Source organism: Penicillium waksmanii, assembly GCF_028829765.1.
Source record: "Penicillium waksmanii strain IBT 27052 chromosome Unknown utg000007l:1.0-4314555.0:1.0-4317578.0, whole genome shotgun sequence".
In the NCBI taxonomy this organism is placed as follows: Eukaryota; Fungi; Ascomycota; class Eurotiomycetes; order Eurotiales; family Aspergillaceae; genus Penicillium; species Penicillium waksmanii.
The window spans coordinates 2,104,098-2,130,584 of record NW_026643253.1 but is presented as its reverse complement, the minus strand read 5'-3'; the positions used below and the strand labels follow the sequence as shown (position 1 = coordinate 2,130,584).

General features: G+C 49.2%; 9 protein-coding genes across 9 annotated transcripts; 5 read left to right on the top strand and 4 right to left on the bottom strand.

Annotated features, from left to right (window-relative positions):
- Window positions 1-310: 310 nt before the first annotated feature.
- Window positions 311-3,285, top strand: N7481_007621 (M1 family metallopeptidase; the record flags this gene model as incomplete). The annotated part of the gene is made up of 3 exons (XM_057266840.1): window positions 311-645; window positions 729-3,099; window positions 3,169-3,285. The coding sequence occupies 3 exons, from the start codon at window positions 311-313 to the stop codon at window positions 3,283-3,285; spliced, it is 2,823 nt and encodes a 940-aa protein (XP_057121041.1).
- A 715-nt stretch (window positions 3,286-4,000) lies between these two features.
- N7481_007620 (uncharacterized protein) lies at window positions 4,001-5,149 on the top strand (the record flags this gene model as incomplete). Its single annotated transcript, XM_057266839.1, has 1 exon — window positions 4,001-5,149. One exon carries the CDS (start codon window positions 4,001-4,003, stop codon window positions 5,147-5,149), a length of 1,149 nt encoding a protein of 382 aa, XP_057121040.1.
- A 1,595-nt stretch (window positions 5,150-6,744) lies between these two features.
- On the top strand, window positions 6,745-8,674 carry N7481_007619 (high affinity methionine permease; the record flags this gene model as incomplete). Its single annotated transcript, XM_057266838.1, has 6 exons — window positions 6,745-6,859; window positions 6,927-7,158; window positions 7,234-7,684; window positions 7,745-8,009; window positions 8,066-8,228; window positions 8,281-8,674. 6 exons carry the CDS (start codon window positions 6,745-6,747, stop codon window positions 8,672-8,674), a joined length of 1,620 nt encoding a protein of 539 aa, XP_057121039.1.
- A 1,651-nt stretch (window positions 8,675-10,325) lies between these two features.
- Window positions 10,326-11,351, bottom strand: aclF (extracellular proline rich protein; the record flags this gene model as incomplete). Its single annotated transcript, XM_057266837.1, has 2 exons — window positions 10,326-10,883; window positions 11,067-11,351. 2 exons carry the CDS (start codon window positions 11,349-11,351, stop codon window positions 10,326-10,328), a joined length of 843 nt encoding a protein of 280 aa, XP_057121038.1.
- Window positions 11,352-12,122: 771 nt separating this feature from the next.
- N7481_007617 (uncharacterized protein) lies at window positions 12,123-13,072 on the bottom strand (the record flags this gene model as incomplete). Its single annotated transcript, XM_057266836.1, has 4 exons — window positions 12,123-12,304; window positions 12,361-12,700; window positions 12,775-12,845; window positions 12,913-13,072. 4 exons carry the CDS (start codon window positions 13,070-13,072, stop codon window positions 12,123-12,125), a joined length of 753 nt encoding a protein of 250 aa, XP_057121037.1.
- Window positions 13,073-13,957: 885 nt separating this feature from the next.
- On the top strand, window positions 13,958-14,356 carry N7481_007616 (uncharacterized protein; the record flags this gene model as incomplete). Its single annotated transcript, XM_057266835.1, has 1 exon — window positions 13,958-14,356. One exon carries the CDS (start codon window positions 13,958-13,960, stop codon window positions 14,354-14,356), a length of 399 nt encoding a protein of 132 aa, XP_057121036.1.
- Window positions 14,357-15,318: 962 nt separating this feature from the next.
- On the top strand, window positions 15,319-17,511 carry N7481_007615 (uncharacterized protein; the record flags this gene model as incomplete). The annotated part of the gene is made up of 1 exon (XM_057266834.1): window positions 15,319-17,511. One exon carries the CDS (start codon window positions 15,319-15,321, stop codon window positions 17,509-17,511), a length of 2,193 nt encoding a protein of 730 aa, XP_057121035.1.
- A 1,521-nt stretch (window positions 17,512-19,032) lies between these two features.
- Window positions 19,033-22,013, bottom strand: atg1 (serine/threonine protein kinase ATG1; the record flags this gene model as incomplete). The annotated part of the gene is made up of 3 exons (XM_057266833.1): window positions 19,033-19,187; window positions 19,244-21,836; window positions 21,936-22,013. 3 exons carry the CDS (start codon window positions 22,011-22,013, stop codon window positions 19,033-19,035), a joined length of 2,826 nt encoding a protein of 941 aa, XP_057121034.1.
- A 1,146-nt stretch (window positions 22,014-23,159) lies between these two features.
- On the bottom strand, window positions 23,160-25,837 carry N7481_007613 (putative phosphatidate cytidylyltransferase; the record flags this gene model as incomplete). The annotated part of the gene is made up of 3 exons (XM_057266832.1): window positions 23,160-24,573; window positions 24,636-25,212; window positions 25,279-25,837. 3 exons carry the CDS (start codon window positions 25,835-25,837, stop codon window positions 23,160-23,162), a joined length of 2,550 nt encoding a protein of 849 aa, XP_057121033.1.
- Between the last annotated feature and the right edge of the window lie 650 nt (window positions 25,838-26,487).

Genomic DNA, 26,487 nt, shown 5'->3' with positions numbered 1-26,487 from the left:
AAAAGAAGCCGAAAAAAGGGAGGAAAAGAAGTTCTTTTCTGCCGGAACCAAAATGGAAGGCGGTACCGAGGTCAGACCCAGTGACGGACTGGCGGTGAGCGTATATTGACGGTGAGTCTTTTCTGCCAGAATCAATTCTCTGCCGGCGATTGTTCTCTCCGCCCATTCTCCATTGTTGTTTTTGATTCACTCCATTATCCTTGTAATTATATTTCTAATTGGGTTGCATTGCATTGCCCCGCTTCTTTTTCTTTCTTTGAGCTTCTTTTTGGTTTCGTTACCCCTCCGAATTGGGGTTGTTGCACCGCCGATGCGCCGATTCTCCACGCGTGCATTGCTTCAAGCAAGACCGCCGCTTCTCTCCGCCAGATCTGCTTCTCCCCTCCCCTCTTTTCTATCCGCCCCTCGTTCTGCTTCTACGCCTGCTCCGAGACCACCTCGTCGTCCTCGCTCTCCTCTCTCTCAAACTTCCAAGCGCTATTGTTCCTACCGCAGAATGTGCAGCTCTCGACGTGGCGAGGTCTCCGGCTCGACCAATGTCCAGGGCCGTGAGGTCCTGCCCACCAACGTCAAGCCGGTGCACTATGACCTAACCCTCGAGCCGAACTTTGAGAAATTCACTTACGAGGGATCTGTTGTCATTGAGTATGCTTGTTACTCCATCTTTTTCTTTTCTCCATCCCCGCATGATCCATTGGTTTACTGACCGATGACCTTGCCAACTTTAGTCTCCATGTGAACGAGGACACCGACTTCGTCTCCCTCAACTCCAACCAGATTGATATTCACAGCGCCGTTATCTCCTCGCAGGGCTCCATTGTTGAATCCAAGCCTGAAATCTCCCTCAACGACGATGCTCAGACCGCCACAATTAAGTTCAGCCAGGCTCTCGCCGCGGGGTCCGATGCCCAGCTGAAGCTCACCTTCACTGGTATCCTGAATGACAACATGGCCGGTTTCTATCGCTCGTCGTACAAGGAGAATGGAGAGACCAAGTATATTGCCTCCACCCAGATGGAGCCTACCGATGCCCGCCGGGCCTTCCCTTGCTTCGATGAGCCTGCGCTGAAGGCCAAATTCACAGTGACCCTGGTCGCGGACAAGAGCATGACTTGTCTGAGTAACATGGATGTCTCCAGCGAGACCGACGTTCAAGGTAGCTCCAAGAAAGCTGTTAAATTCAACACTACCCCCGATATGTCCACTTACCTGGTTGCTTTCATTGTTGGACACCTTAACTATGTCGAGACCAAGAACTTCCGCGTCCCCGTTCGTGTGTATGCTACCCCCGACCAGGACATCGAACACGGTCGTTTCTCTCTGGAGCTCGCTGCCAAGACTCTGGCCTTTTACGAGAAGGCCTTTGACAGCGACTTCCCGCTGCCGAAGATGGACATGGTGGCAGTGCCCGACTTCAGCGCGGGAGCCATGGAGAACTGGGGTCTTATCACCTACCGAATCGTCGATGTGCTGCTGGATGAGAAGACCAGTGGTGCTTCGCGCAAGGAGCGTATCGCCGAGACCGTTCAGCACGAACTGGCTCACCAGTGGTTTGGTAACCTGGTGACCATGGACTTTTGGGATGGCCTGTGGCTCAACGAGGGTTTCGCAACCTGGATGTCTTGGTACTCTTGCAACGTTTTCTATCCCGAGTGGAAGGTCTGGCAGACCTACGTTATCGACAATCTGCAGGGTGCCCTTTCTCTGGACTCCCTTCGTTCCAGTCATCCCATCGAGGTGCCTGTCAAGCGCGCCGATGAAATCAACCAGATTTTCGATGCCATCTCCTACTCCAAGGGTTCTTCCGTACTCCGCATGATCTCCAAGTATCTCGGTGAGGATGTCTTCCTGCAGGGTGTCCGCAACTACATCAAGAAACACGCCTACGGTAACACTGAGACTGGTGATCTGTGGTCTGCCCTTGCCGATGCAAGCGGTAAGCCCGTACAGTCTGTCATGGACATCTGGACCAAGAACGTTGGATTCCCTGTCATCGGTGTCACTGAGAACCCCAGTTCTTCCTCCATCACCCTGAAGCAGAACCGCTTCCTGCGCACCGGTGATGTCAAGCCGGAGGAGGACAAGGTCCTCTTCCCCTGCATGCTGGGCCTGCGCACCAAGGATGGCGTCAACGAGAATACCATGCTGACCGAGCGCGAGGCTGAGTTCAAGGTTCCCGACCTGGACTTTTTCAAGGTCAATGCCGATCATTCCGGTATCTACCGCACCTCCTACACCCCTGAGCGCCTCACCAAGCTCGGCAAGGCTGCGCGTGATGGCCTGCTGTCCGTCGAGGATCGCGCTGGTATGATCGCTGACTCCGGTGCCCTGGCTGCCTCTGGCTACCAGAAGACTTCTGGTATGCTGTCGCTGCTTCAGGGGCTTGACACCGAGTCGGAGTTCGTTGTCTGGAACGAGATCTTGACCCGTATCGGTACCCTCCGTGCCGCGTGGATGTTTGAGGACAGCAAGACCAAGGACGCCCTCAAGGCTTTCCAGCGTTCGCTTGTCTCTTCCAAGGCCCACGAGCTTGGCTGGGACTTCTCCGAGAAGGATGACCACATCCTGCAGCAGTTCAAGGCCCTCATGTTCGGCTCTGCCGGTATGGCCGAGGATCCCATTGTTATCAAGGCTGCCCAGGATATGTTTGCCCGCTTTGCCGCCGGTGACCTCTCTGCCATCCACCCTAACATCCGTGGCAGTGTCTTCACTATCGTGCTGAAGCACGGTGGTGTCAAGGAATACGATGTTGTCCTGGACCGCTTCCACAACGCCGCGACCTCGGACGAGAAGACCACTGCCCTGCGTTGCCTGGGTTCTGCTCCAGACCCTGCACTCATCAAGCGCACCCTCGGCCTGGCCATGGGTGACGAGGTCAAGAACCAGGATATCTACATGCCCCTTAGCGGTCTCCGCAACCACCAGGCCGGCATCGAGACCCGCTGGTCCTGGCTGAAGGAAAACTGGGACTCTATCTACCAGCGTCTACCTCCCTCCCTCGGCATGCTGGGAACTGTTGTCCAACTCACTACTTCCAGCTTCAGCACCGAGGCCCAGCTGAACGATGTCAAGGCATTCTTCGATGCCAAGGACACCAAGGTTAGTTTCTTACCAAAAAACTATTCATTTTCCCAAAGATTCCTTTTCGCTAACATCATTCTTTTCTAGGGCTACGACCGTGCCGTAGAGCAAAGCCTCGACGCCATCCGCGCTAAGGTCAACTGGATCGGCCGTGACCGCGATGATGTCGAAACCTGGTTGAGCAAGAACCAAAGCAAGCTGTAGACGAATCTTCACTACAAAGCTCTACAAATAATGAAGTATTAAAGATATAGTTTCCCTGAGAAGACGGGTTTTCCTTTGAAGGCTGTTTACTTTGAACCCAAGACAGGGTTGTCGCAGTCGCACACGGGTTGTGTCTCTGTTGAATAACATCAAAATCAAACTCAACTCATCGTCATAGACCTAGTTCCTTGAAAATGAAATTCAATGCCGGCTAGATTTAATAATGGACTCGAAATGTAAGCGTAGCATGTTAATACAGCGGCGCCGCAGAAGTTTCCAACCCCAACTGCCCACCATTAATTACCTACTAATGGCAGACTAGTAGCTACCTGGGATGAAATAGATTGGCCAATTTATTTCCTCACGTAGCTACTAGTGAGAAACTCTTGCGGCGCCGCTGTAGAGAACAGCCCTGCCTCGTGCACCGCCAAGAGAGAATTACTATACTCCGTACTTATACGGTAATTGAAAAGGAGGACGGTCATTATAAACTTCTGTTTGGCTGGTATATATCCATGTACTGTAATTTCTGGCCCCGGGGGCCAAACGTAAGGCGTTTTCTTGGGGCCAAATGGGCTGAGTTCAAGTTTTCATTTCCCAAATCACTGATGCCTAGAGCCTCGATATTCGACTTTGATAACCCGCGTCAGGTACATCAAGACTTCTCACGACTGTCTCACGTTCAATCAATCAACTTGAACATATTCCCCATCCAATGGACCGGACGTCAGACTCTGAAATTCCGCTCGAGTCGAACGACCGTAGCGATAAACTCCCGTTGTACGACGACGCGATCAATAACTTGAAGTCATCCTCCAGCCCACTCAAAACTTCCCTTTCTGACGACCACCAAAGCAATACGAATGCATACCCTCCCGTTTACGTCAATAAAACGATTGCCGAAGACCCACAGGCGCTATATGATCTCATTCGCGAGCAAGCCCGCCTCCCACCACGAGTGTTGCTTCATATCAGACAGAACCCTTGCGGGGGGCGCTTCATACCCAACTTCAACTTCAAGATTGACTTAACCTCTACTCTACTTCGGCTTAATTCAAATCACAGCGATTGGAACGAGCTTAACGTTGTTCGCGATGGGGATGGGGTAGAAGCTTATCGCGGTGGTTGGTCCACGTCTCTGAAATGGGAACACGGTTTCCGCGTTAGAGGCATTCGTGCGGAAAAGGATTCGGAGAATGGATATGGCGAGTCGGAAAGTCAAACCCTCCTAGGGATGAATAGGAACGGCTCGAATGAAGAGGATTCCTCTCTTATGGCCTGGTGTGAGCGGTTCTGTCGCGATCCTGCTGTGGGTAAGACATTCATGCTCCAACGAAAGTTGGAGGGATTCGATCAAGAATCTCTACGGGCCGAAGTCGACTGGTACTTACGTTCAATGAACTACGAGGGGGGATGCCTAACCACATGCCATGTCTTGAACACATCGCTCAAGGTCTATTCGCCACACTGGTATAGTCATATACGGGAAAGTATCTTTGTCAAATCGCTACGGTTTTGTCTATTCCCTTTGTTCACTTACTTGGAAGGGCGCTATGAGGTCGTACGCTCAACGTGGTGGTCATCACGGATGATTAAAGATACCAATGCACCATTCGGGCTTAGCAAAATCTATGCACATGGCCGGAATGAAGCAAAGCTTGTGGACTTCTGGTCCGCTGCTATCGCTCAGGCAGTTAGGGATCGAGAGAACTCCGGTAGGGTTCTCGGATTGGAATACTTGGAGAGTCTGCAGGAGCGCGCACAGGAGCGTAAGGCACATTTTGGGCCATTCTTACCGGAACGAATTGCGTCAGGTAGCTCAACGGCTGGAAGAACACAGACCGGTGGTTCTAACCCCCCCTAGGGGAGGAGGAGGACATGCCAACACTGTGGGCTCCTAGTAAATACATTGCGACGCTCTTGGGCTGTATTTAAGAACCCAGAATCCTCTTTAGGATGATTCTGACTCGGGAGATGTTGTCAGCATATTCTCTAGCTTCCTCTCCTCCTCTCCTCCCCTCCACAATTATACATCTCTCAATTTTCCTTCTCCTCCATGCGTACTAAGCCACGTACAGGGTGTAGCCCCCATGATCGCTTGAAATCAGCTCATCGGTATGAGTATAAGTTGGACAAGATCCATGATTTTCGCGATCAGATCAAGCCTGAAGTCAAGCAGGATCATTGAATAACTAGTGACAGTTTTCTACCTTAACTGTTCTTTCCTAGTGTAGCCTATCGGGTCCATGCCTTTTACTAGTATGACCAATCAATCCCCACTAGGGCTAGTGCTGGGCATTTTAAATAATATAAAAATGTATGATTCAACAGCCATTATTACCAACATTTTAAATGTTCAATTTATGTTGTCCCGTGTTTCCAATGTTGCAACTGGAAGATTTGCGTGCCAAGTCATGTTTCTCTGATTACCTTTATGTATAACCCTACTAATGAGGTTTCGGCGTAGTGTTATCCTACTTCAATTAGTGGGCTCGACTCAACCCAGACTAGTAAATATACTCTGTACAATACTGCATATAGCTTATATAAAGGTATAGGAACTTGAATTTGGATATTCTAGGATTAGTTGAAGATACATTTTGCAGTACCACGGGGCGTGATGGCGTGCTTGATTTCCCTTCTTGGCGACCGGAGATTCCCTTTCTGGGCGGCTCTCGGCGGATCTTGGAACCTCGTAGAGGTTGCCTGAACCTAGGGTATCCATATTAGCTACAATATGGCGTAATATGTCGATATCTTATGTGGCGGCCTATTAACTGTGCGCAAGTAGTATAGTATGGAGTACTCCGAACCTTGAAATGAACCAGTGGAAGGGGTCAGGGAACGTTTTGTGATTTGCCTAAGATGGAACCGTCTAAGCCAAGAAAGGCTGGACCCTGAATGTCTATTTGATCGCACTTTTCCCGATTCTCTTCGGCCGCACCGGCTTTGGATAGCGGCTTCCTCGGTTTGACAGAAGTTACCGAGCTTTCAAGTTTTTGTCTACGTTCAGAGACCGACGCGATCATATTTTTGTTATAAAATAAAATATCTTTCATTCTCTCGGTTTATTCGGAGTTTTTCTTCTACCACTCTCACTTTCGAAAATTATCGGTATACCGCTTCGCAAATCACTAGCTTCAACTCTAGCTTAAAAACTACCCGTTCGCGCTATAAACAACGACCTGCCAATTTAGTCCATCGCCCAGCACATCGTATTCTAGAAGGATTTCTGGTCAGGATCTGTGCGGCAACATTCGACTTTTCTGTCTGGTGGCACGAGGTAGCATCCAACTCAGCCTCGTCCCTATTGCATCACGTTTAGTGCCAGCACGCCATTTATATACCGTTGCTAACCGTGCCCAGATTCAAGTCATCATATATATACAGAAAGAACTTTGAGTCTCAAAAAATTCTCGTAATATCGTCTCACATAGATCGCAGTGTTGGCTGATCACAATGGCTGATCCGGCTGGTCCCTCTCTTGAGGCAGGCGTCGTAAACAAGTCGCCTTTCACAGATACGAAAACCACCGAAGACGGTGCTCAACCAGCAGATGGAGTCACTGGTCTATGTATGTTTCCCTCTTTCTTCTCGAAACTTATATATTACCGTCTCCGAGGCTGACCATTCGGATCTAGATGAGGGAAATGTGTTCGAAACATCCCCAGACAGTCGGCGACAGATCGGCGTGTTTAGTGCGATCGCGCTGATCTTTAACCGGGTAGTCGGGACTGGTATTTTCGCAACCCCCAGTACAATCTTGAGTCTATCTGGGAGTGTTGGGCTCGCACTATTCATGTGGGTGATTGGTACAATCATTGCCCTGGCTGGAACAGCAGTGTACTTGGAATGGGGAACTGCGATTCCGAGGTAAGATCTACTACATCTTCCCTGCATCTAATTCCTCAATAAAAACTCCAAAACTAACTAAATTCTCTCATCCAGAAACGGAGGCGAGAAAAACTACCTCGAATATATTTACAAAAAACCCAAATTCCTTGCCACGGCGATGTTCGCCGCCTACGCCTTTCTGTTGGGATGGGCCGCCAGCAATAGTGTTGTCTTTGGCGAGTATATCCTCAATGCCGCAGAAGTCGAGGTTGGCCGCTGGAATCAGCGTGGGATTGGATTGGCTTGTTTGACAACGGCTTTTCTCATCCACGCATTTGCTTTGAAATGGGGCATTCGTCTGACCAACTTTCTTGGGGCGATCAAGTTGATCGTCATGTTGTTCATTGTTGTGAGCGGATGGGTCGCTTTGGCCGGTCATACTAAGATTGAAGCGCCGCATAATTTCAGAAACGCATTTGAAGGGACGAAGGGGGGTGGATACAGCATCGTTATGGCGCTGTACAACGTCATCTGGTCATTTATTGGTTACTCCAATGCCAATTATGTGAGTGGTTGAAAAATAACCCGCAAGTCCAGATACTAGTACAACGCTAATATGTTTTAGGTCCTGAGTGAGACGAAGAACCCGGTTCGCACCTTGAAGATAGCCGCCCCAGTGGCTATTATCTCAGTCGGTATCCTGTACATGTTCGTCAATATCGCCTACTTTGCTGCAGTTCCGAAACAGGAGATGCTCGATTCTGGAACTTTAGTTGCCGCAGCATTTTTCAAAAATATGTTTGGGAAGCAGGCCGAAAAGGCGATGTCGGTACTCGTGGCTCTATCTGCCTTCGGAAACGTACTTTCTGTTATTTTCTCACAGGGCCGCAGTAAGTCTTCTATCCACCTCATGCCATATATTTCAAAGCTAACGATATTCTTCCAGTTGTCCAAGAGCTAGGTCGTGAAGGCGCATTGCCATTCTCGAAGATCTGGGCTAGTAACTGGCCGTTGAATTCCCCTGCCGCTGGCCTTTTTGAGCACTGGGTGGTTTCTGCCATCATCATGCTTGCACCTCCTCCCGGAGATGCATATAATTTCTTACTCAAGTAAGCTCACATTAAACTCCTGACTGGAAAGCAGCCTCTAATAAAGTAATAGCCTCATTTCATACCCCCTCTCGATCATCAACGTCTTCGTCGGTGCCGGGTTAGTCTACATTTACCTGACCCGGGAAAAGAACTTTCCGAACTGGTCACCAGGTATCCGAGCAACGCTCCCCGTGGCAATATTCTTCACACTGTCCAACGTTTACTTGGTTATTGCGCCATATATTCCCCCGAGCGATGGCCAAAGTGTCTATGAAGATTTGCCATACTTCTTGCACTGTGTGGTCGCATTGGGTGTTTTTGCTTCTGGTGCTGTCTATTATCTTGTCTGGGCGGTCTTATTACCCCGTTGGGGTGGATATATATTGGTCAAAGAGACAGTAGTAGATGCGGATGGATGGTCGCGCAGCGTGTTTACGCGGATAGATGGAAAAAGAGGCAGTTGAGGGCGACCTCTAGGATTAATTTGCTGAAGATAACTTTTTCCGAATGCGTGAATAGAATTCTTTACGATGGCGCGTCTATATGGCTTCAATCTGGATACATAATGTTCTTAGCGATATGGCTTGAAAGAGAAATCGAGTTGGCATATGGTTTGCTAGAGTTAATTTCTTTCGTTCTCATCTTGCGTAACACTTTATAGTCTATCTGTATATATTAGTGGTATTCTTGTATAAAAAGCCAACAAGAGTAACCATACAATATGTGAGACATGGTTTTCATATGAGCCGTCACAAGAGAAGCTAGCCCAGAGTGGATATTAGGCGAAGCTCTACATTTATAATTGTGTGAAGTCTTGGAACTGAATTCGAATGGTCTGAGCCGGAAACCACAACTTCATGGGATGTACTACACCCCAACGCTAAGTGATGGTAGATTGAACGCCCAAAACGGCTACTCGACGCAATTTGTTGAGGCTGCCATGCCTCAGACTGCTCCAGTTCGCCTAGATTAGCCTCCCTCCTTTGTCATATCAATCTACACCTAACATCATCTCCATCCTTTCTCTTTCGTCATCACTATTCTAAGTGTTTATTCTACCAAAGTCTTAGTTGTCCTTATATCACTTGTGTCGGACTCAAACCATTCTAGTTGTTTGCTTACAGATTGTTCCCTGGGCCTTCTTTAAAACCTCCCTGGGTACTCCCTTAGTGCTCCCTAAGAGCTTATGGCTACTTAACATTTAAGGATTAGCTCCATCCTACTTAGGGGACTCTGGGTAGACGATTAGGTATATTGTTAGTATCCTTTTTCTGTATTGTCTGTAGACTCCCACATGACGAACTTAATCCGGACTGGGTTGGGTTTTGGGTCAGAGTCCTTAACCCAGAACTACCCGCAAGGGACCACAGTTCTGCCGAAGTCTAGTTAGTTGTGGCTAGCGGTCTCCCGATCCGCATAGCGCATATACACGAGACATCTGAATGGTAGGTCGTAGTTGTAGAAAAAACATGGCTGTGTTAGATTTACTATCTTACGTCGACACGACCAGTGACGCAAATCATGTTCGTGGGAAATATTGGGGGTTGGGGTTTCATGCACAGCTAACGCCATTAATACCATTGACGATATTAAATTTTGGGGCCAAATAAGGCCGACGGGAGTAAGTCGGAAACCAGATCCCAAGACTTCCAGGTGTCCTTATGGGGATCTTATCTCGAAATGCTAGGGATTACAACGCCCCTGCGCTGATATACTGAAGTGCGATGCTCCCCGCTATGAACTGGCCCAATCAATGCCTCATGTTGACGCCAAGGGTTTCGTTAAGTTGACACAATCTATGTTACTCCCAAAGAGTTCCGCCATACAGTAGAATTCTTTATCTTACGGTTCTTTTACAGTGAGTAGCAAAAGTTCCAACAAGAAGAGGGAAAATAAGAAGAAAGAAGACAGAGAAAATAGTAGGCACACAAGTTGAAATAGGGAAGAGAAAGAAAGTCAGGAGGCTGGAATGGCAGTCATCAACCTCTTCTAGGTGCGCCAAAAAATGTACATGAAAAGAAATACAGGAAACCGACTTTGGTACTTATTTATTGGAACAGAAGATGTGTCTGGTTGCCCGACTGTGTTATCTGATCTTATGAGTCTGCAAATAAATCAATCGACCACTGGCTTAGGCAGAGTATCCTCGAGGCTTGCACCCTCCCCTTTGGCAATACCTCCCTGGTCACTAGGCTTAGGCACATCGTCATCATACTTTGCATCATCCCCACTGGCAATTCCGGTACCTACAACCGCCGGGATAGAATCCTGAAGTGCTGCCTCCTCGCTATTGGCAATTCCATTTTGGACAGTGGTGTTGGGTACATCTTCATCGAAATTTGCACCATTCCCATCGGCAATTCCGTTCCCAGTCGCAGGAGGCACAGTCTCCTGAAACGTTGCACTATTTCCTTTGGCGATCCCCCCAGGGTCTGGGTTTTGATCATTTCCACTATCTGTTCCTGAACCTGGTTTCTCACACCCTGAAGTGCAAGGGAGCCCGGCAAGGCCCTGTTTTCCATCGGCGCCAGGAGAACCCTTAGGACCCTGATCGCCTTGCTTCCCTTGAGGTCCCGATGGGCCTCCCGGTCCTGCTGGTCCTGCTGGTCCTGTTGGCCCTGTTTGTCCTTGTGCCCCTGGTGACCCCTGCGGCCCCTGTGGACCAACAGACCCCTGAGGACAAATAGTACATGGCTGTTGCTGACCAGGTGGTTGAACCTGGATAGCTGGCTTGTCAGGCTGAGGTTGAGTGACTGGTTGTTCGGGTTGAGGTTGAGGTCGAGTAACTGGCTGTTCAGGCTGAGGCTGAATGACTTGATATATAGGCTGAGGCTGTATAGGCTGAGGCTGTATGACTGGCTGTCCAGGTTGGAGCTGAATGAATTGCCCACCGGGCATAACCTGTGGCAGATACGGCATCTGCTGCTGCGGCCCAAGTCCATATAGCAGACCCTGACCACCCATATTCACGGTGCCGGGTATACCGATGTATGAAGGTTGTTGAGGTGAGAAGAAATTAGGCTGCTGGGGTGGGAGGAGGTGTGGCAGGATAGGACCGCCGAGGGATCCCATGCATGGTCCACCTTGGCCAATGCCAGATTGAGGAAACCAATTCTGCATGCCCCCTATTGCTTGTTGCATTGTGTTGAGGCATGGTTGTTGGACTGGTTGAGATAGCGAGATGGGTGTGCATTGTGTGCTTGAGATGCAGATGTAAGGGGTTTGGGCGAATGATAAATCAATGAATATGAAGAATGCAATTGAGCTCGTTGAAGCGACTATGATCTTCATTTCCCTGTTAACATGGAGAGTTAGATAGCGGATGGTAATATCCTGGGTAAGGGCTTGGTAAATTTGCTGTGACGGGAATGAGAAGCCTCAAAGTCGCAGTTAAGTAGTATCTGTCTACAGTATGTAACAGATAAGTAGACACCAATAATAATTTCAATCAATGGTTAGAAGCCAAAAACGGGCGTACAAAGGTTACAAGGGCAGTAGTCGACATGTCGAAACGGTAATTTCCGTGTCCGGGAATGCCACATACCACGTAGCATGCACGTTGCACAGAGCATAGAAGTGTGGGGGTATTACAACGCTAGTGTCTGATGAAAGATTGAATTGTTGATAAAAGGAAAGAAATAAAATCGTTATATTGGCATTTGTAAATGTAAGAGACTTCGTAGTAAAGGTTAATGTGGGATACGGGGCGATGGAAAGACAGATATCAGATAAAATGATCAATTCTTTGATGAAGAGACGATGATGGAAGAAGAGAAACCTAGCTAGAGAGAAACTATCTACCCCCCCATCTGTTAGGCGAGAGAGCCTGCACTCAGCCCGACTTCCCCAACAGAAGCTCAATAGGATCATTCTTGCTCGATTTCTGTCTAGAACTTTCTTTAGAAAGGGATCCTAACCATTGCTGTGTAGAACATAGCCATATTTGTCCTGCACAGGAATGACAGGCAGCTGCATATTCTTCTCATCAACTGGGTTGAAAAACAGTTTGTTCGCATAATCCTTGTATTTCTTCACTCGCTCCAACCCGTCTGGTCCAACACCATGAGGGAAAATGAAGATCTGTGGATGAGGACCTGTTGAGCGTCAGATATAACCATGGCATAGTATCAAGAGAGTCTATTTCACGTACGCGGATCCTTGGAACTTTCTCTGCTCTTTTTGTAATACTCCTGATAGTCTTGCATCACCTGGCCAAAATATGCATGGGCAGTGAATGCATTCTCGAAGACCAGAACCCATTTGGGACGAACATTCTGCCCGATACTCTGCATGCCATATGCATAGAACGAATTGAGGCGACCTGCTACCAGGTCCTCCTCCGCCTTCTGCTTCGTATTCTTCTCATTCTTTTGGTTATCCTTGATTTTTTGCTTCTCCTCTTCGGCTGTACTGTTGTTCTCTTTGGCACGCTTTGCGGCCAGAACATCGATCTTTGCTTCACCTTGCTGACCTCCTACACCAACAAGTTTCTGTTTGTAGTCATTTGATGAGCTTTCTTTTCTCGATACTTTCGCGTCATATGGCCATTCTAGGTATAGCGTACCTTTTGATTGTCCAGGTCAAGATTGAGAATTTGATCAATACCAAGACCCTGCACTGTCTCTCCCAAACCTCCTGTCGAAACGTTAATTCAACTTTTATATATTACCACCTGGGGTAGTGTCGCGATGGGAGAGCTTACCTGCTCCACCAGCTCCAGGTAAGGGCTTACCAACCCCTCCACCACCTGCAGTGCTCGCTAACCCGTCTGTTGCCGAAAGATCTAAGCCTCTCACTACTCCAGATAGAGGTGATATCAGTAGGCCAAAGAATGCGAGTTTGAAGTTGAAAGTATCACGCATTTTGGTTTGAAAAGTCCTTTATTTTCGTGCTCTAAAAGGCAAAATCCGAAGGAGAAGCTCTGTATATCTTTAGTTCAGCATTCTTGAGATAGAGTGTGGCTTATACCAGAAAAAACTGCACCACCGTGACCAAGGCCAAAATCTGGCGTAAGCCCACTACCAATCCACAGTCGCACCCCGTAGATTGTCATGAATCATAGAATATAAACAGATGGATCACATCACACAACTTTTTGGACCTTGTAATTTGAACAGACAGTAAGGTCACTAAACGTACATTACCTTTTCATATGGATTACGTCTTTCTGAAGGTGAGTGGGCTAGTATGTGTCATAGAGGTTGTAAATAGGACGTAGCTGAGTGGATTTGGAGAGCTAAAACGTCATTCCTACTTTCACACCACCTTTTATTCATCATGCTAGGTCTGTTTTCAGCAGGATCGGCCGTCTCTAGAGTCGGCAGTGTCATAGACTTGTGTGAATAGATGTTGAAATAGGCCCTTGGACCGAGCTGAAAGTCATACTACTCAATCCTGGGTCCGTGCGTAGCCCTTTATAGTATGGCCCGGGGGTGGAATGCGAAGGTATAACGTTGGAAGCGAATGCGGTTGTGACATATCATGACATCTCATCCGGAACTTGAATTGATAAGTTGAATTCTGGAAACGGATATGGCGGATACTTAGTACATGGACCCTAGAGAAGGAAAGTATAACTCAGCGCATTCATGTCAATAGACCCATTTTCTCTCCTCAGCCACAAGGGTGTTCCTATCTCTTCATTCCAAGTTGTCCACCACTCCCCGAGCAAAAATGCAGGCCAATTTCCTTTTACTATGGGCTTTTATTTCTTGTTTGCATAGTGCCACCGCACAATTCTATGCTGGATGCATTGCCCCCCCCTTGTTACCCACCAGGGTACGCGTCTTATTGCAGTGTTGTTCCCAATACACCTTTATGTCTTGGTTCTGGGAATCTGGGAGGACTGCCTCCCGGATGGAATGGGAATGGAATGGGTTACCCAGAACATCACCACCATCAAATGCGGCCACCGCCACCACATCCGCCGCCTGGATACCAACCTCCTTATCCTGTGCAACAACCCTATCCACCACCTTTATATCCACCGACTCCGCCTACACCACCACCAGGATATCCTTATCCCTATCCTCCTCAATACCCTTATCCTTATCCCATTTACCCACAGCCGCCGCGAGAACCAGATCACCCGCCAACTACCAGACCACTTTATGAACCAACTACCAAACCTTGTGAATGCCCCGTGAGCTCTGAGTGCAAGATGGGGGACAAGGGCGAGAAAGGAGAAAAGGGAGAAAAGGGAGATAGAGGTGAAAAAGGGGAATGTGACTGTAAAATAAACAAATGAGGGATTGCGGAAAGCACGAATCTTCCACAATGCTTTTATCGGACTATCCTATATGCTTAGCTTTTAGGCTGCGAAAATGCTCGAGTGTTTCCAACAGGCTATTTGAAAGAGAACTGAAGAATACCCGTGATACTAATTAGGTAGCTAATTGTCCTCGGTATAATAAGTCGATGATTTCATGGAAGCATTTTTGGTAGCGGTGGCGTCAGGCTGAACATCTATGCAACCGGACGTGTACGGTAAGTGGGAAGAGTACCAACTGGGAAATGCAATGTGACTTCTTGATCATATCGGATGTGACTTTATTCCCTCGCTATATTAACAGTACCTTATACTTCTTCCCCCGAAGAGGCCTGCTAAGGGGACGTTACATGTAGAGTAGAACATGGTGCTTCTCAAGCTAGTGCTTCTATAATGACAGGAAACATTTTGCATAGACATGTCTTTCTATACTACATTGTGCATAGAGTACAAATGCAATAGTGGTCGCTGTAACCAATATCTCTCAGCTTGCCTGGTTAATCATAGATAATGTCAATCATGATCCAAGTACCACGGAACTATGCCTTGGTGGATTGCTTTGACCTACCTGATTACGTGTAATACTCTCGCTAGTCTCACTGGCTTTCATTAAAACCGAGAAAAGATACATTCCTATTCATAAGCTACTTCCCATGGTAGTTTTGTTTCATGGGCTGAAGATTTCAAGTATCCTCGGGCTTGACTACTCGCTTATACCTGGCTCCATCATACAGTTCAACTAAAGATCTCTGCATCATGAAAGGGCCATTTATTTTGTTGCTATCCATTAGCTGCATGATCCATGCTCAGTTATGTGCAGGTCGCTATCATGTACCTGTGATGCCTGGGTTTTTATCAGGGCAAGATTGGTCGCACAGCCCAGGCTACAATTGTCACAATGGCGGGAATCAATTCCAGCAATTCTCTTCATACCCATACTCGTCAACACCATTCCACCATGACCTTGAATATCAACATAATGCTTGCTGTCCTGGCAATACGGGCACTTCAACTTGGTCCGACCATAGATTTGAAATGCCTTTGTGGCCTGCAAATCCCACCGGAAAGCCTCCATGGACATGGCAATGTGATCGAGATCCTTATGGGCAATACCCGGACTATAGTTTCTCTTCCAGACCTGGATACAGCACAGTATGGAGCGATTACGGGGCCTGTAATGACAAAGTCCACAAAGCAGTAGTCATTTGCAGAGCTGAAGAAACGGAAAGTTGTAAGAAACAGATTGCAACTCTGGACCACAAGCTTCGTGAACACTGCACAAAGGCGATCGAGAACACATGCAAAAATAACTTCCGTCAACCTCAGTCTGGGGATGACTGCAAGGAAAGTTGCAAAAAGGAAAAGGCTTTTCTGGAAGATCGACTCCAAGCACAGTGTGCAACTGCACAATTAAACGCAGCAACAAAATGCAAAAGTGACCAAGATACGATGGCTGAAGGGCACCGAAAATCAAACAAGTTGCTCGAGCAGGAGAACGAGAGGTTAAGGAAGCAGAACGATGAGCTTACGCAAAAGGCAAAGGACGACCAGAAGACCAAGGAGGCGCTCCAGCAAGAGAATGATCGACTGAAGAATCAGGAGGACAAGAACGCCCAGAAGGCAAAGGACAATCAGAAGGCCAAGGAGAAGCTTGAACAGGCCAACGAAGCGCTTGAGCAGGAGAACAAAGGTTTGAAAAAGCAGAACGATGAACATGCGCAAAAGGCAAAGGATGATCAGAAGGCAAAGGAAAAGTCCGAGCGAGACAACGAAGAGCTCGAACAAGAGAACAAGAAGTTGAAGAAGCAAAACGACGGACATACGCAAAAGGCAAAGGACGATCAGAAGATCAAGGATGACCTCGAGAAAGAAAATGACAGATTGAAGAAGCAAGAGGGGAAGGACCCCCAGAAAACAAAAGATGACCAAAAAGCTATGGAAGATCTTAAGAAAGAAAACGACAGATTAAAGAAGCAAGAGGGGAAGGACCCCCAGAAAACAAAGGATGACCAGAAAGCTGTGGAAGAACTCAGGGAAGAGAATGACAGATTAAAGAAGGAAGAGGAGAAAAACGCCCAGAGGACTAAGGACGACCAGAAAGCTATGGAAGAACTCAAGAAAGAAAACGACAGATTAAAGAAGCAAGAGGGGAAGGACCCCCAGAAAACAAAGGACGACCAGAAAGCTGTGGAAGAACTCAGGGAAGAGAATGACAGATTAAAGAAGGAAGAGGAGAAAAACGCCCAGAGGACTAAGGACGACCAGAAAGCTATGGAAGAACTCAAGAAAGAAAACGACAAATTGAAGGCAGAATCGAGACCAGAGCAACAACTCAACAAAACCGCTTCTCAGCCCAACTCCTCGAAATCCGAGCTTGAAGCTTTCTCTGGTAAAGGCTGCCCATCACTGCACGGTGAAAAAGCAACAGTATTTGGTGTGACATATGAAGCTTTCTGCGGCGCTAGACCTCGTGGTCGATACACCGATGACTACATCAACTCGAAGAATCTTGGGGACTGCATGGGAGCCTGTACAGTTGACCGAAGCTGCCAAGGAATCCACTATGAGACTTCCCTCGCCCGGTGTCGGATGACAATGGATTGGGACAATCCTCCACGCCTGTGGGCGGATAGTTCGGAATTTAGTCTCGTTCCTGTTGCTCCCCGAGAGGGAGGCATCGGTGCCATGACACCAGACGTCCCTAGTATTTTGATCAAGGATAAACACGGGGAGTACGCCGGTTGTCCAGACACAGATGGCATGATTGTTTCCGCTGGGTCACTTCAATTCCGGGTCCACTGCAGGATATACCAGCCCAAGAAGCATATTGAAAAACTGGGTTCGTCGCTCAGACTTAGCGGGATGCTGGCTATCTGTGCTCTTAACCCAGGTTGTCAAGGTATTGCAAATTTTGCCAGCACCAGGTATATGATTGCAGAGCATGAAAGATTGCCGGAAAGGACGAAGAATTCGGATCTTGTGAAGGAGTATGATTGGGTTGTCATGTTGACAGAGCCGAGAGTGGCAACATAATTGGTATAGGTGATACTTCGGAAGCTTTAATTTCTAATTAATATGGTTTTCTTTTATTAAAAGAAGAGAATCTACTGTATACAGGCGTATTGATTTGTTCTGAAGGGTGTACTCTGTGTTTTCTGATTGAGACTTGCGGGCAACTCGAGTTTCGACCTCTAATTGCACCCTGTCTTGGGCGTATACAAACTCAGTCTACGAATGGGGGAAAACCTGAGCGACTACCGTCTTCTCTGAATTAAAATAAACCACGTTGCCTGTGAGGAGCTCATGTACTCACAGAGATCAAGATACGACGTAGCTTAGCAGGCAAAGGCAAAAAGGCATGTCAGATATTCGAGGGGATACCAGGCGCTCCCGTTTCTGAGGCTTTCTGTAAGGCCGGTTGCACTGATGCATGGGGCTGTGGTGTGAATGAGTGCTAGTTCGTTACTAGTTGAAGTTGGTGTGGGCGTGAACCTAGGACTTGGATTTTTCTGTGCAACACAGCTAAGCCAAGGTCTGTTTCAAGGATTGGCCTGATATGTCACTAGTTTTCAATTTTAGGATTCGGCATTGTACTACTAGGAACTACTAGTAGCTGGTAGCGTGGAGATGATAGGGTTTGAAGGAAACATAAGATTACTATAGATACACAGAACTGCAAGCTTCAGAATAAATCAATCTCATCTAGGTATATGCATAAGATCCACCAGTATCAGTCCCGAGTCCAATATAATCCATCGAGGTCCAATCCACCCCAGTCCAGCCAGGCAAAGCCAAGCTAGAACTTTCTAGTCTTGTACATTTAACTCGAGCACGTCTGCGGCAGTCAGCCGGGATAGAAAATATGATGACTTTCCAATTCTTGGAAGTTGTAGAGTGCAACTAGTTATCATGTTTTCTCTCAAGGACAGGTGGCCCAGATAGAACGCGTCATCCATCAGATCGACATCTAATAACTTGAATCAATAGTAGTTATTCATGTAGACCATCTGGCTGAGACGCCGGTGGCAGTGTGGGGTATCATTGGAAGGACCTTAAGTGGACTAACTAGAAGCACGCTTCTAGCCGGCATTCAAGGGATTAATTCCACATCGAGAAAAGAATAAAATGTTTAAAAAGAAAATCAGAGAAACAAAGTGCCAGTCTGTATAACCCCCCAAGAACAACGCCAGTTAGAAAAAAAGAGAATCAAGCGCAAGAAAAATCAGAAATCCAAGAAGGAAAGAAAGAGAGAGAAAAAAAAACTCCTTGTCCCCTCGTGCAGTGGGATATATGGCTGACGAACGAGATTTGAGGGGATAGCATCATGAACATGAGATTAGCATCTCTACCAGATGAGAGATGAGAAAGTGTCGAAATTGGACCAAAAGCAGGACCAAGGAATCAAAAAGGCTTATATGGCATGAATCAAAATGTTGCGTTGCGAAGCGCAAAGTAGAAAGGTTAGGAGATCAGTGAGACAGAAGGAGGTGGCTTCCTAATTCACCAGGAATTTCTCGTTGATAGCACCAAAGTAGGAAGAAATTTACAGCGGATTTAACGGGGCGGAGTGGCTTGTGATATGGGGACCAAGTTGGATGTGGGCATTCGACCGGTACTAGCCATTGTGGGAGTTGGTGCCGACGCACGCTTTGACAAGATAGCCAGCTTCTTGCGGAGAGCACCCAGGCGAGTGCGCATGCTCGACACCACTGGTCTTGTGTTAGTGATTGGTTGCACGTTAGAAATCGATGGATGGGAAACTCACTCTTCACCACGACCTGTCGATCCTCCACTTGTAATGCATCCAGTGATGACTTTTCGCTGCCTTGGAATGAGCTTCCGCTGGAGGATCGGAGTCCATCGTCCTCGAGTACAGCCTCCAACATTCGAATGGCAGTGACGTAGGCAATCTCGCAGCCTGCAAGGTCTTCACTCGTCAATTCGTTGATAGCAGCGGCTCGGCTCATCTCCAATGCACGGTCGTACATGAGCTTCTCTGCCGTGACGCCAGGACTGACGACCACGTCGGCTGAGCCACTTGAGGTAGCAGTGGATCCAATCGAATGGTTGTTGGGATGGCCAGGGTGGTCGAGAGGCAACCTCTTCTGACCCTCAATGAGCCTTAAGCGCACAAACTCGGCCTTTTCCAAGACCTCGTTGAACCGACTGCGTACCCACTGAACCACATTGTTAATGCGAGTGCCAGCAAGTGCACTGGTGCCGTCACCGCGATTACCGGAATCCCCGTAGGTTTCCTCTCGGTTCTTGCGTGACCACCAAGAGCCTGCAATGTCCATCGATTTAGCGAGTAGCGACAGAGCCTTGACGTAGAGAACCAATGCCTCTTCGGAGAGAGTCACGATAGCATCGACTGTCAGTCCATCATCGCCAGTATCGCCCGCGTCGGTATTTGTGGTTGGGTCGCCATGTGCTGATGGAGCCAATGGGATAAGCTGCTTGTACTTCACTTCGGCAAATCCATAGACAACGTCACTGCGCGTGGCACATTCCTCGATCACCTGGACTGTCTTGTAGTCCTCGTCGAGTGCCGCGTTTGGCTTGGCCCCTTCGCCCATAATCATCAAGTTAGGTTGTCCAGCGGGATAGGCCGGGAAAGGATTATAGGCCAAAGGTGGTGACCTTCCTCCCTTTGTGATAGCCAATGGAGGCGAGAAGCCCATTCCAAACAAGCGGCCGCTGGCCATGTTAAGGGCTTTGGAGATGGCCGATGTCGCAGAGGATGGGCTCTGCCCATAGCGTCGCTCGTAGGAGTGTTGGCGCTGGTGGGTTGAATCTGCCCGGGTTCTTCCAGAAACAATCTGCATAGCTTTGGAGTTGGCATGTTGGGGAGAGGTCGATGCCAGAGTAGGCAAACCTTGTGTTGTTGCGCGCCGAGATACGTTTCCACTTTGGCCCCGAGTAAACGCTCCTTGGATTCGGGGGCTATGAGCCAGCTCATCTGCAAATGCATTGACCTCTACCGCACGCTTTTCTACCACAACGTAGTCCCGTTCAAATGCCACTTCCTGGGCTGCCCGATCACGTTCCTCGACCGTCCGGGTATCTTCAATCGTCTTGGTTGGGGCGGAATAAGTGTTTCGAGATCTTTGTCGCTCCATAGCTGTCGCAGCGTTGCGATCCACAAGCTCTTGTCGGCCTGGGGCGGTGACATGAGAAACAGGGTTTGGTCGTTGCGGTGGTGTTCCTCGGGGTTGATCTTTAGGAGAACCTGAGACTGGTCGATCTGCGCTTCCCATGCGGCGCATAGGTGAAGCAATGGGTGGAGTATCGGATTTTTGCCGCGAAGAGGGCTGTCTTTGTGATGTCGGGTAGGTAAATGTTTCCTCTGGCTCATTGGGGTAAGGAGAATCTGTTGGTTTTGTTTCGATAGGAGTGGGTATGTCTGATCGCGAATTGGCTCGTGAGGGCCCTGGGACATGGGCGGGGGTCACAGACGGTCGTCGAGGCAAGTCATCAGGCAAAAGGCCTGGGATTGGCTCTGTGATCACCCTGTTGATGAAAAATTCGGGAAAGTTCAATCTTTCAACGGGGTTGCGTTTCAGAAGACCACGAATCAAGCTCTTGATATCATCCGTAGCTGTGCTATCTTCTGGGAACCGAATTCGGTCCTCTCCCTTTTCAATCTTGCGTAGCAATTCGACGTGGTTCGTAGCACGAAACGGGGGCCGTCCTACTACCATTTCATATAGTACAGTACCGACGGACCAGAGATCAGCCTTGGCGTCATACTTTTCATATCGTAGAATCTCCGGTGCCATATAGAGTGGCGACCCGCACAGAGTCTCTGCCAGGGAAGTCGCCGGCAGTGATCGAGCAAAGCCGAAATCCGCAATCTTCAGCATAGGCAATGTCTCCAGTCCTGTCGTCGGATCGTAAGAGTTATCACTACCCTTGTATGGAACGATGTGTGCTGATCCCTCCCGATAAGAGACAGGGGCCGGGCAAAGGAGAAGATTCTGTGGTTTGATATCTCGATGAATGAGGTTTCGATCACGTAAGAACTTGAGGGCACTGGCGAGTTGTTTGAGGAAATGTCGAACCACGACTTCGTTCAAGGCTCCGCTCGGTGCATTTGGATATTTCTTGATCATTTCCCGAGTATATGAATGGTCAAAGAGGCTTTCTCGCTTCTTGATGAACTGCGATAGATCTCCCAGTGCGCAGTATTCCATGATCAGGTGAATGTGTTGTGTGGATTCATGACAGTCGATCAGGGCGACGATGTGTGGGTGCTGGAGGCCCTTGAGAATATCGATTTCGGAGGAAAGGTTGTCCTTCAACTTCTTGTTGAGTTTCGCAAGGTTGACGGACTTGATGGCGACGAAGGTCTTGGTTCTCTGGTAAATGGGGGAAACTCGTTAGCTCAAACGTCCCGTACAAAGAAACCAGCACAAAGGCAAACCGAGAAAGCTCAAGGAGAAACATGCATGACTCACATTATGCATACCCTGATAGACCGTCGCGAAGCTCCCACGGCCGATCTCCTCGAGGCGAGTATAGCGACCGATGGTCATCCTGGGGTGAGAGGCATCTCGTGACCTCCGCGAATGTTGAGTGGCCATGGCTGTTACCGCAGTTCACACTGCCTGCACTTCCCGCGGAGGGGAAGAGATCAAAGTCCAGCCAAGCCCCGATCACTACAACTACCGCAGCAGAAATAGAGACAGTCGACGCAAGATGAGGCCCATCAGGGGAGCCGTCAAGGCAGAGTGATTGATTGATTGCAGCTGCGGGCAAACTTGGCCGGGAGAGAAGGTGTGGAAAGATGGCAAAAGAGCGAGGGGAGTGCCGTGGAATGAAACCGGTGACTTCCGCAACAGCCCAAGGTCGATGAAAGTGGATGATGTAGGATCGATAAGGTAGATCAGCCAAAGATGGGGCTTGTCAAAACACCGGCGATGAATCAGAAAGCGGTGAGGGGAACGATGATGTATAAGAGAAGACAAGAAGATGGAGAAGAAGGAGAAGAGGCAACAAGCCAACAGGGGAGGAGCAAGTAGTATAGAAGCGGAACCAAAGTTTGGGTGTATGGAGGCAAACTGGTGGAAAGTGAAGAATACCTAATGGGGGAGGACGATGATGTGATGCTTCGACTGGACCAAGGGACGACCTGAGAGGGGGGCGTGACCTGATAACGAGTGACAGGCGGTCAGGAGGGCGGGGAGATGACGAGTAGGAAGTACCTTGGGATCAGGGAAGGGGGATGGAATGGCGAAAAGCGTTGATTCAGAGTGATGATGGAGGAAGTGGAGAGGAGAAGAAGATGAAGAAGGAAAAAAGCAGAGAAGAAGAATAGAGGGAAAGGAGAACCCCGTGAGAGCTGCAGCAACGAGGCAGAAGGGAACCCAACTGGGAAGGAACCGGGGTGAGTGATTAGATAAGGGCCGATTAGATAAGGCGATCAGCGGAGGGACATCGGAGGCTATACTTAGTAAAGTATACTAGGGTGGTATACATATACATAGGGTACTTGCGATATACCATGTATATCATTAACATGGATATCAATTCTAGTATATACATACTATAGTACGAGCATACTGCATAGCAGAAGCCATATCGTACATCTCTCCTACACCCCCAACCCCCGCACCAACAGCCACAGCACCACCGGCACCACCACGTTATCATTACAACCAGTGAGAATCGCCTCCGTTGCACTAGTTCCGCAAGCCGCTAACACTGCCTTGCAGCCTATCCACACCCACTCCGCGCAAGACCAGCCCGTGGACGCCGACTCCGAGGCTGATTCGGCCCCCGCCATCGGCCAGCCGCCCACCATCAGCCAGGCACGAACCGCCAGCAATCCCACCGATACCGCTACTGCAAAGGCCACACTCCCCTCCAGCGACTTGCCACCCCCCCCAGAACCATTTCAGCCGCCCGTACCGACGCCCCACCAGCGACGCCGCCGCGTCGCCCATCCCCACGCAGATCACCCCGCTGACCATGCTGACGTCTCGCGTCGGCACTTCCCACCCGACCCAGGCACCTTCTCCTGCCCTCGTGAGATCAGCCAGCGACAGCCAGAGCGGGATTGAACATCCGATGAGAAGGAAAACATGCGAGACGATGACCGGGCCACGGTGATCCCGACCGTCCACGTAAGGGGCGAGGAAATAAGTCAATGGCCGGGAGATCGGAGGCAATTGGGATGCTCGGAATAGATCCAGCAAAAGGAAGATCGATAGGACCAGCACAAGGGCCAGGGCACAAAAGGCTGGGTCCACAAACACTGTAGGCAAAAACATCAGCACCATCATCCCGTGGAAGACCTTTCGTCGAGTATCGACTTCGGCCACGGCGCTCAGCTGGAAAACCACCGCCAGTCCCAGCACTATCACACATAAGCAGTACGCCATGAGGAGAAGGCGAGTATTGGCCGGGCCAAATGTCGTCTGTCGGAGATGCTCAACCCATCCGAGCCAGCAGGAGGCTGTCTCCATCACGGCTTCGGGTCGAGGTGGCAGCTGGATCCAGTATTCCAAGTTCAACATGAGTACCCAGAAACGAACGCTGGATATATTCCCCAGCAGGTAACCAATCGCCCATCCGAATGGATCTTGTCCCTGTAGAGCTCGCTCGGCCACATATTTCCGAATGGGTCCCATGATGATCGCCACTGATACAACGTAGACATAACTGGCGTAGAGCCACTTGCGGACCTGCGCCTGGGCTGCAGTCAATGATAAGAATGAGGTAAGACCGGGGCCCATGAGCTTCTTGCGTCGGCCGCCCGGGGTAGTGCGGACCCGCTCTTCTTGAATCACATCTTCAAAGGTCGAGATCGTATGGCGACGTGCGCGTCCCGTGCGACCGTGCCGCTCGAAGGCCTCTTCCGCACTGATGTTATCGATCGCTGAACTGGGTGCTGGTAGTTGTGGAATTGATTCACGGATATCTCGTGTCGTCTTCACTGTCCGTAGCCTGCGTACACTGCCAGGCCCGTCGCTATCCGATGAGGGTTCGTCAGAGAACGCGGTCCCGCTGAGTCTCTGGCAAAGTCGGTGGTCCATTAAATTGAGCAATTTCCGTGGTGATTGCGAGTCCCTGAGCGAGCGACGGAACTTCCAGCTCAGGGATCCGAGCCAAAATAATCTCCCAGCGCAGGATGTGTCGGCATGACACAAATATACACATTCCACCGAGCCATAATAGGGCCTTCAGGATCTCTGCTTGGGGGGGAGGCCGCGAACAAATATAAATTGATAAGAGCTGTCGTCAAAAGCTGTAGCTCGGCGGGGAGAAGGCTTGTCGTCAACAAAAAGTCTAATGTGGGTATCAACGCTTGATGCAAAGGAAATAGAAGAAGCAACGATTCCGCTTCATGTCCACGGAGGATGAGCGGCTTGGGGATGGTGTTGTCGAGGGAGAAGTGTTCGGATACGAGGACTGGGACCACAGCGACGATCCAGTGGGGTATGCTGAGACCATTGATCCAGCCGTGCAAAGGTATCACCGGCGCCGGAAGAGAGGCCAGACCGAGGATGATATTCGGCATGATCAGCGCTGGGCGGTGGTTTGTGAGAGACAACGCAACAAAGATCGGAATAAGAGGTGGGTACAGGAGTGGCGCTGGATCGAAGCTCGTTGGTATAGAGAAAAAGGCGCGTTTCGAAGACCATCCGTGCCATCGTCTGCGATTCGAGATGCGGAGGAGGAAAGGGTAAGAGCCGTAAAGGCCTATTATTAAAACAGCATAGGTGAATAGTTCTAAAGGGAATAGTTAGCAAGCCATACACATCTACTCTGCGACTCATAGTGAACTTCTTCAAGTACCTTTCTTCCACACCCAGGCTAGTGAACGTGTCTCTTTTGGCAGCAAGACAACCACGCCCACTGATAAGAGCAGTGCGGTCTCCATCAGTCGCCGCAATACCTCGACCCGTCTTTGCTGTTTCATCCGTTGTGCCTCGAGCGCCTCCTCTTCAGCGTCCTCCTCAGAACTCCTCCGCGAACCGCGCGACACTTGCCGTACAATTGACGGCCATGGTTGGAGATGAGGCAGCCACGCATCACCATCGAGGGCGCCATTCGCGCCAGAGCGCAGACCCTTTCTAGGTCTGATCGGCGGCGCTGGTAGACCTCTTAATATACCCGTACTCTCATCGTCTGCCTCCGTGCCGCTGTCGCTCGGTGTCCGTGATGATTTGGAGTAAGATGGGGGCCGGAGCAGGTCGCCCTGTTCGGAGGGAGTTCGCGATATGGGGTTTCTGCTGCGATGGTATGGATGTGGAGAGCGAGTGAATTGTCGCAAATTATCGGCGTTTGGATCGGAAGATGCAGGTGTACTGCTGCGAACGATCACCTCTTCTTCGTGGCCCCGCGAAGAACTCATAGCGCCATTCCTAGGACGAGGGGTGCAGCATGCCGGGGAGAGGTGAGGGAGCAAGGAGTTGAAATCAGAGAATCAAATAGGATATCAATCGAAGTGCACACGGTCTGCGCACACGACGTTCTCTGTTTTTTTGGTGCGAGTCAAATGGACGGAGGTTGCAGTTGGATGCGGCCGGATGTGTTGTTTCTCCACGCGGCCGGGCGCTGCCAATGCGTATCACATGCTTGGACCCACAGCATGACATCGCTGCCTTTTTTGGCCCGCCAAATATATCGAACCACTCTGTCCCCATCGATTGGGAACAGCCACGGTGTGTGGCCATATCCAGGCGTCTCTCAGTGGCCTGCTAATCCCTCCGAAATGTTACATCTCCGAAAATATCCTGCTGTCAGCCAATTGTGACTCCCATCCTGAAGGGCAGCTGTCTCAAGATATCCTCGATTGGCCATGGGATGGAATATCATATCGATCCTGTGATATTCCTGGCGCATTATTGGCCATGAGATACATATCGGTTCATGTATCCGTAGCTACCTTGGCTTATACTAGTAGTATACTATCTCTAGATGGGTAGGCATGAATGGATCAAGCCAAATCATGCCACACTAAAGCAATTTGTAAAACCTCCAACCAATTCACAGTATACCTAT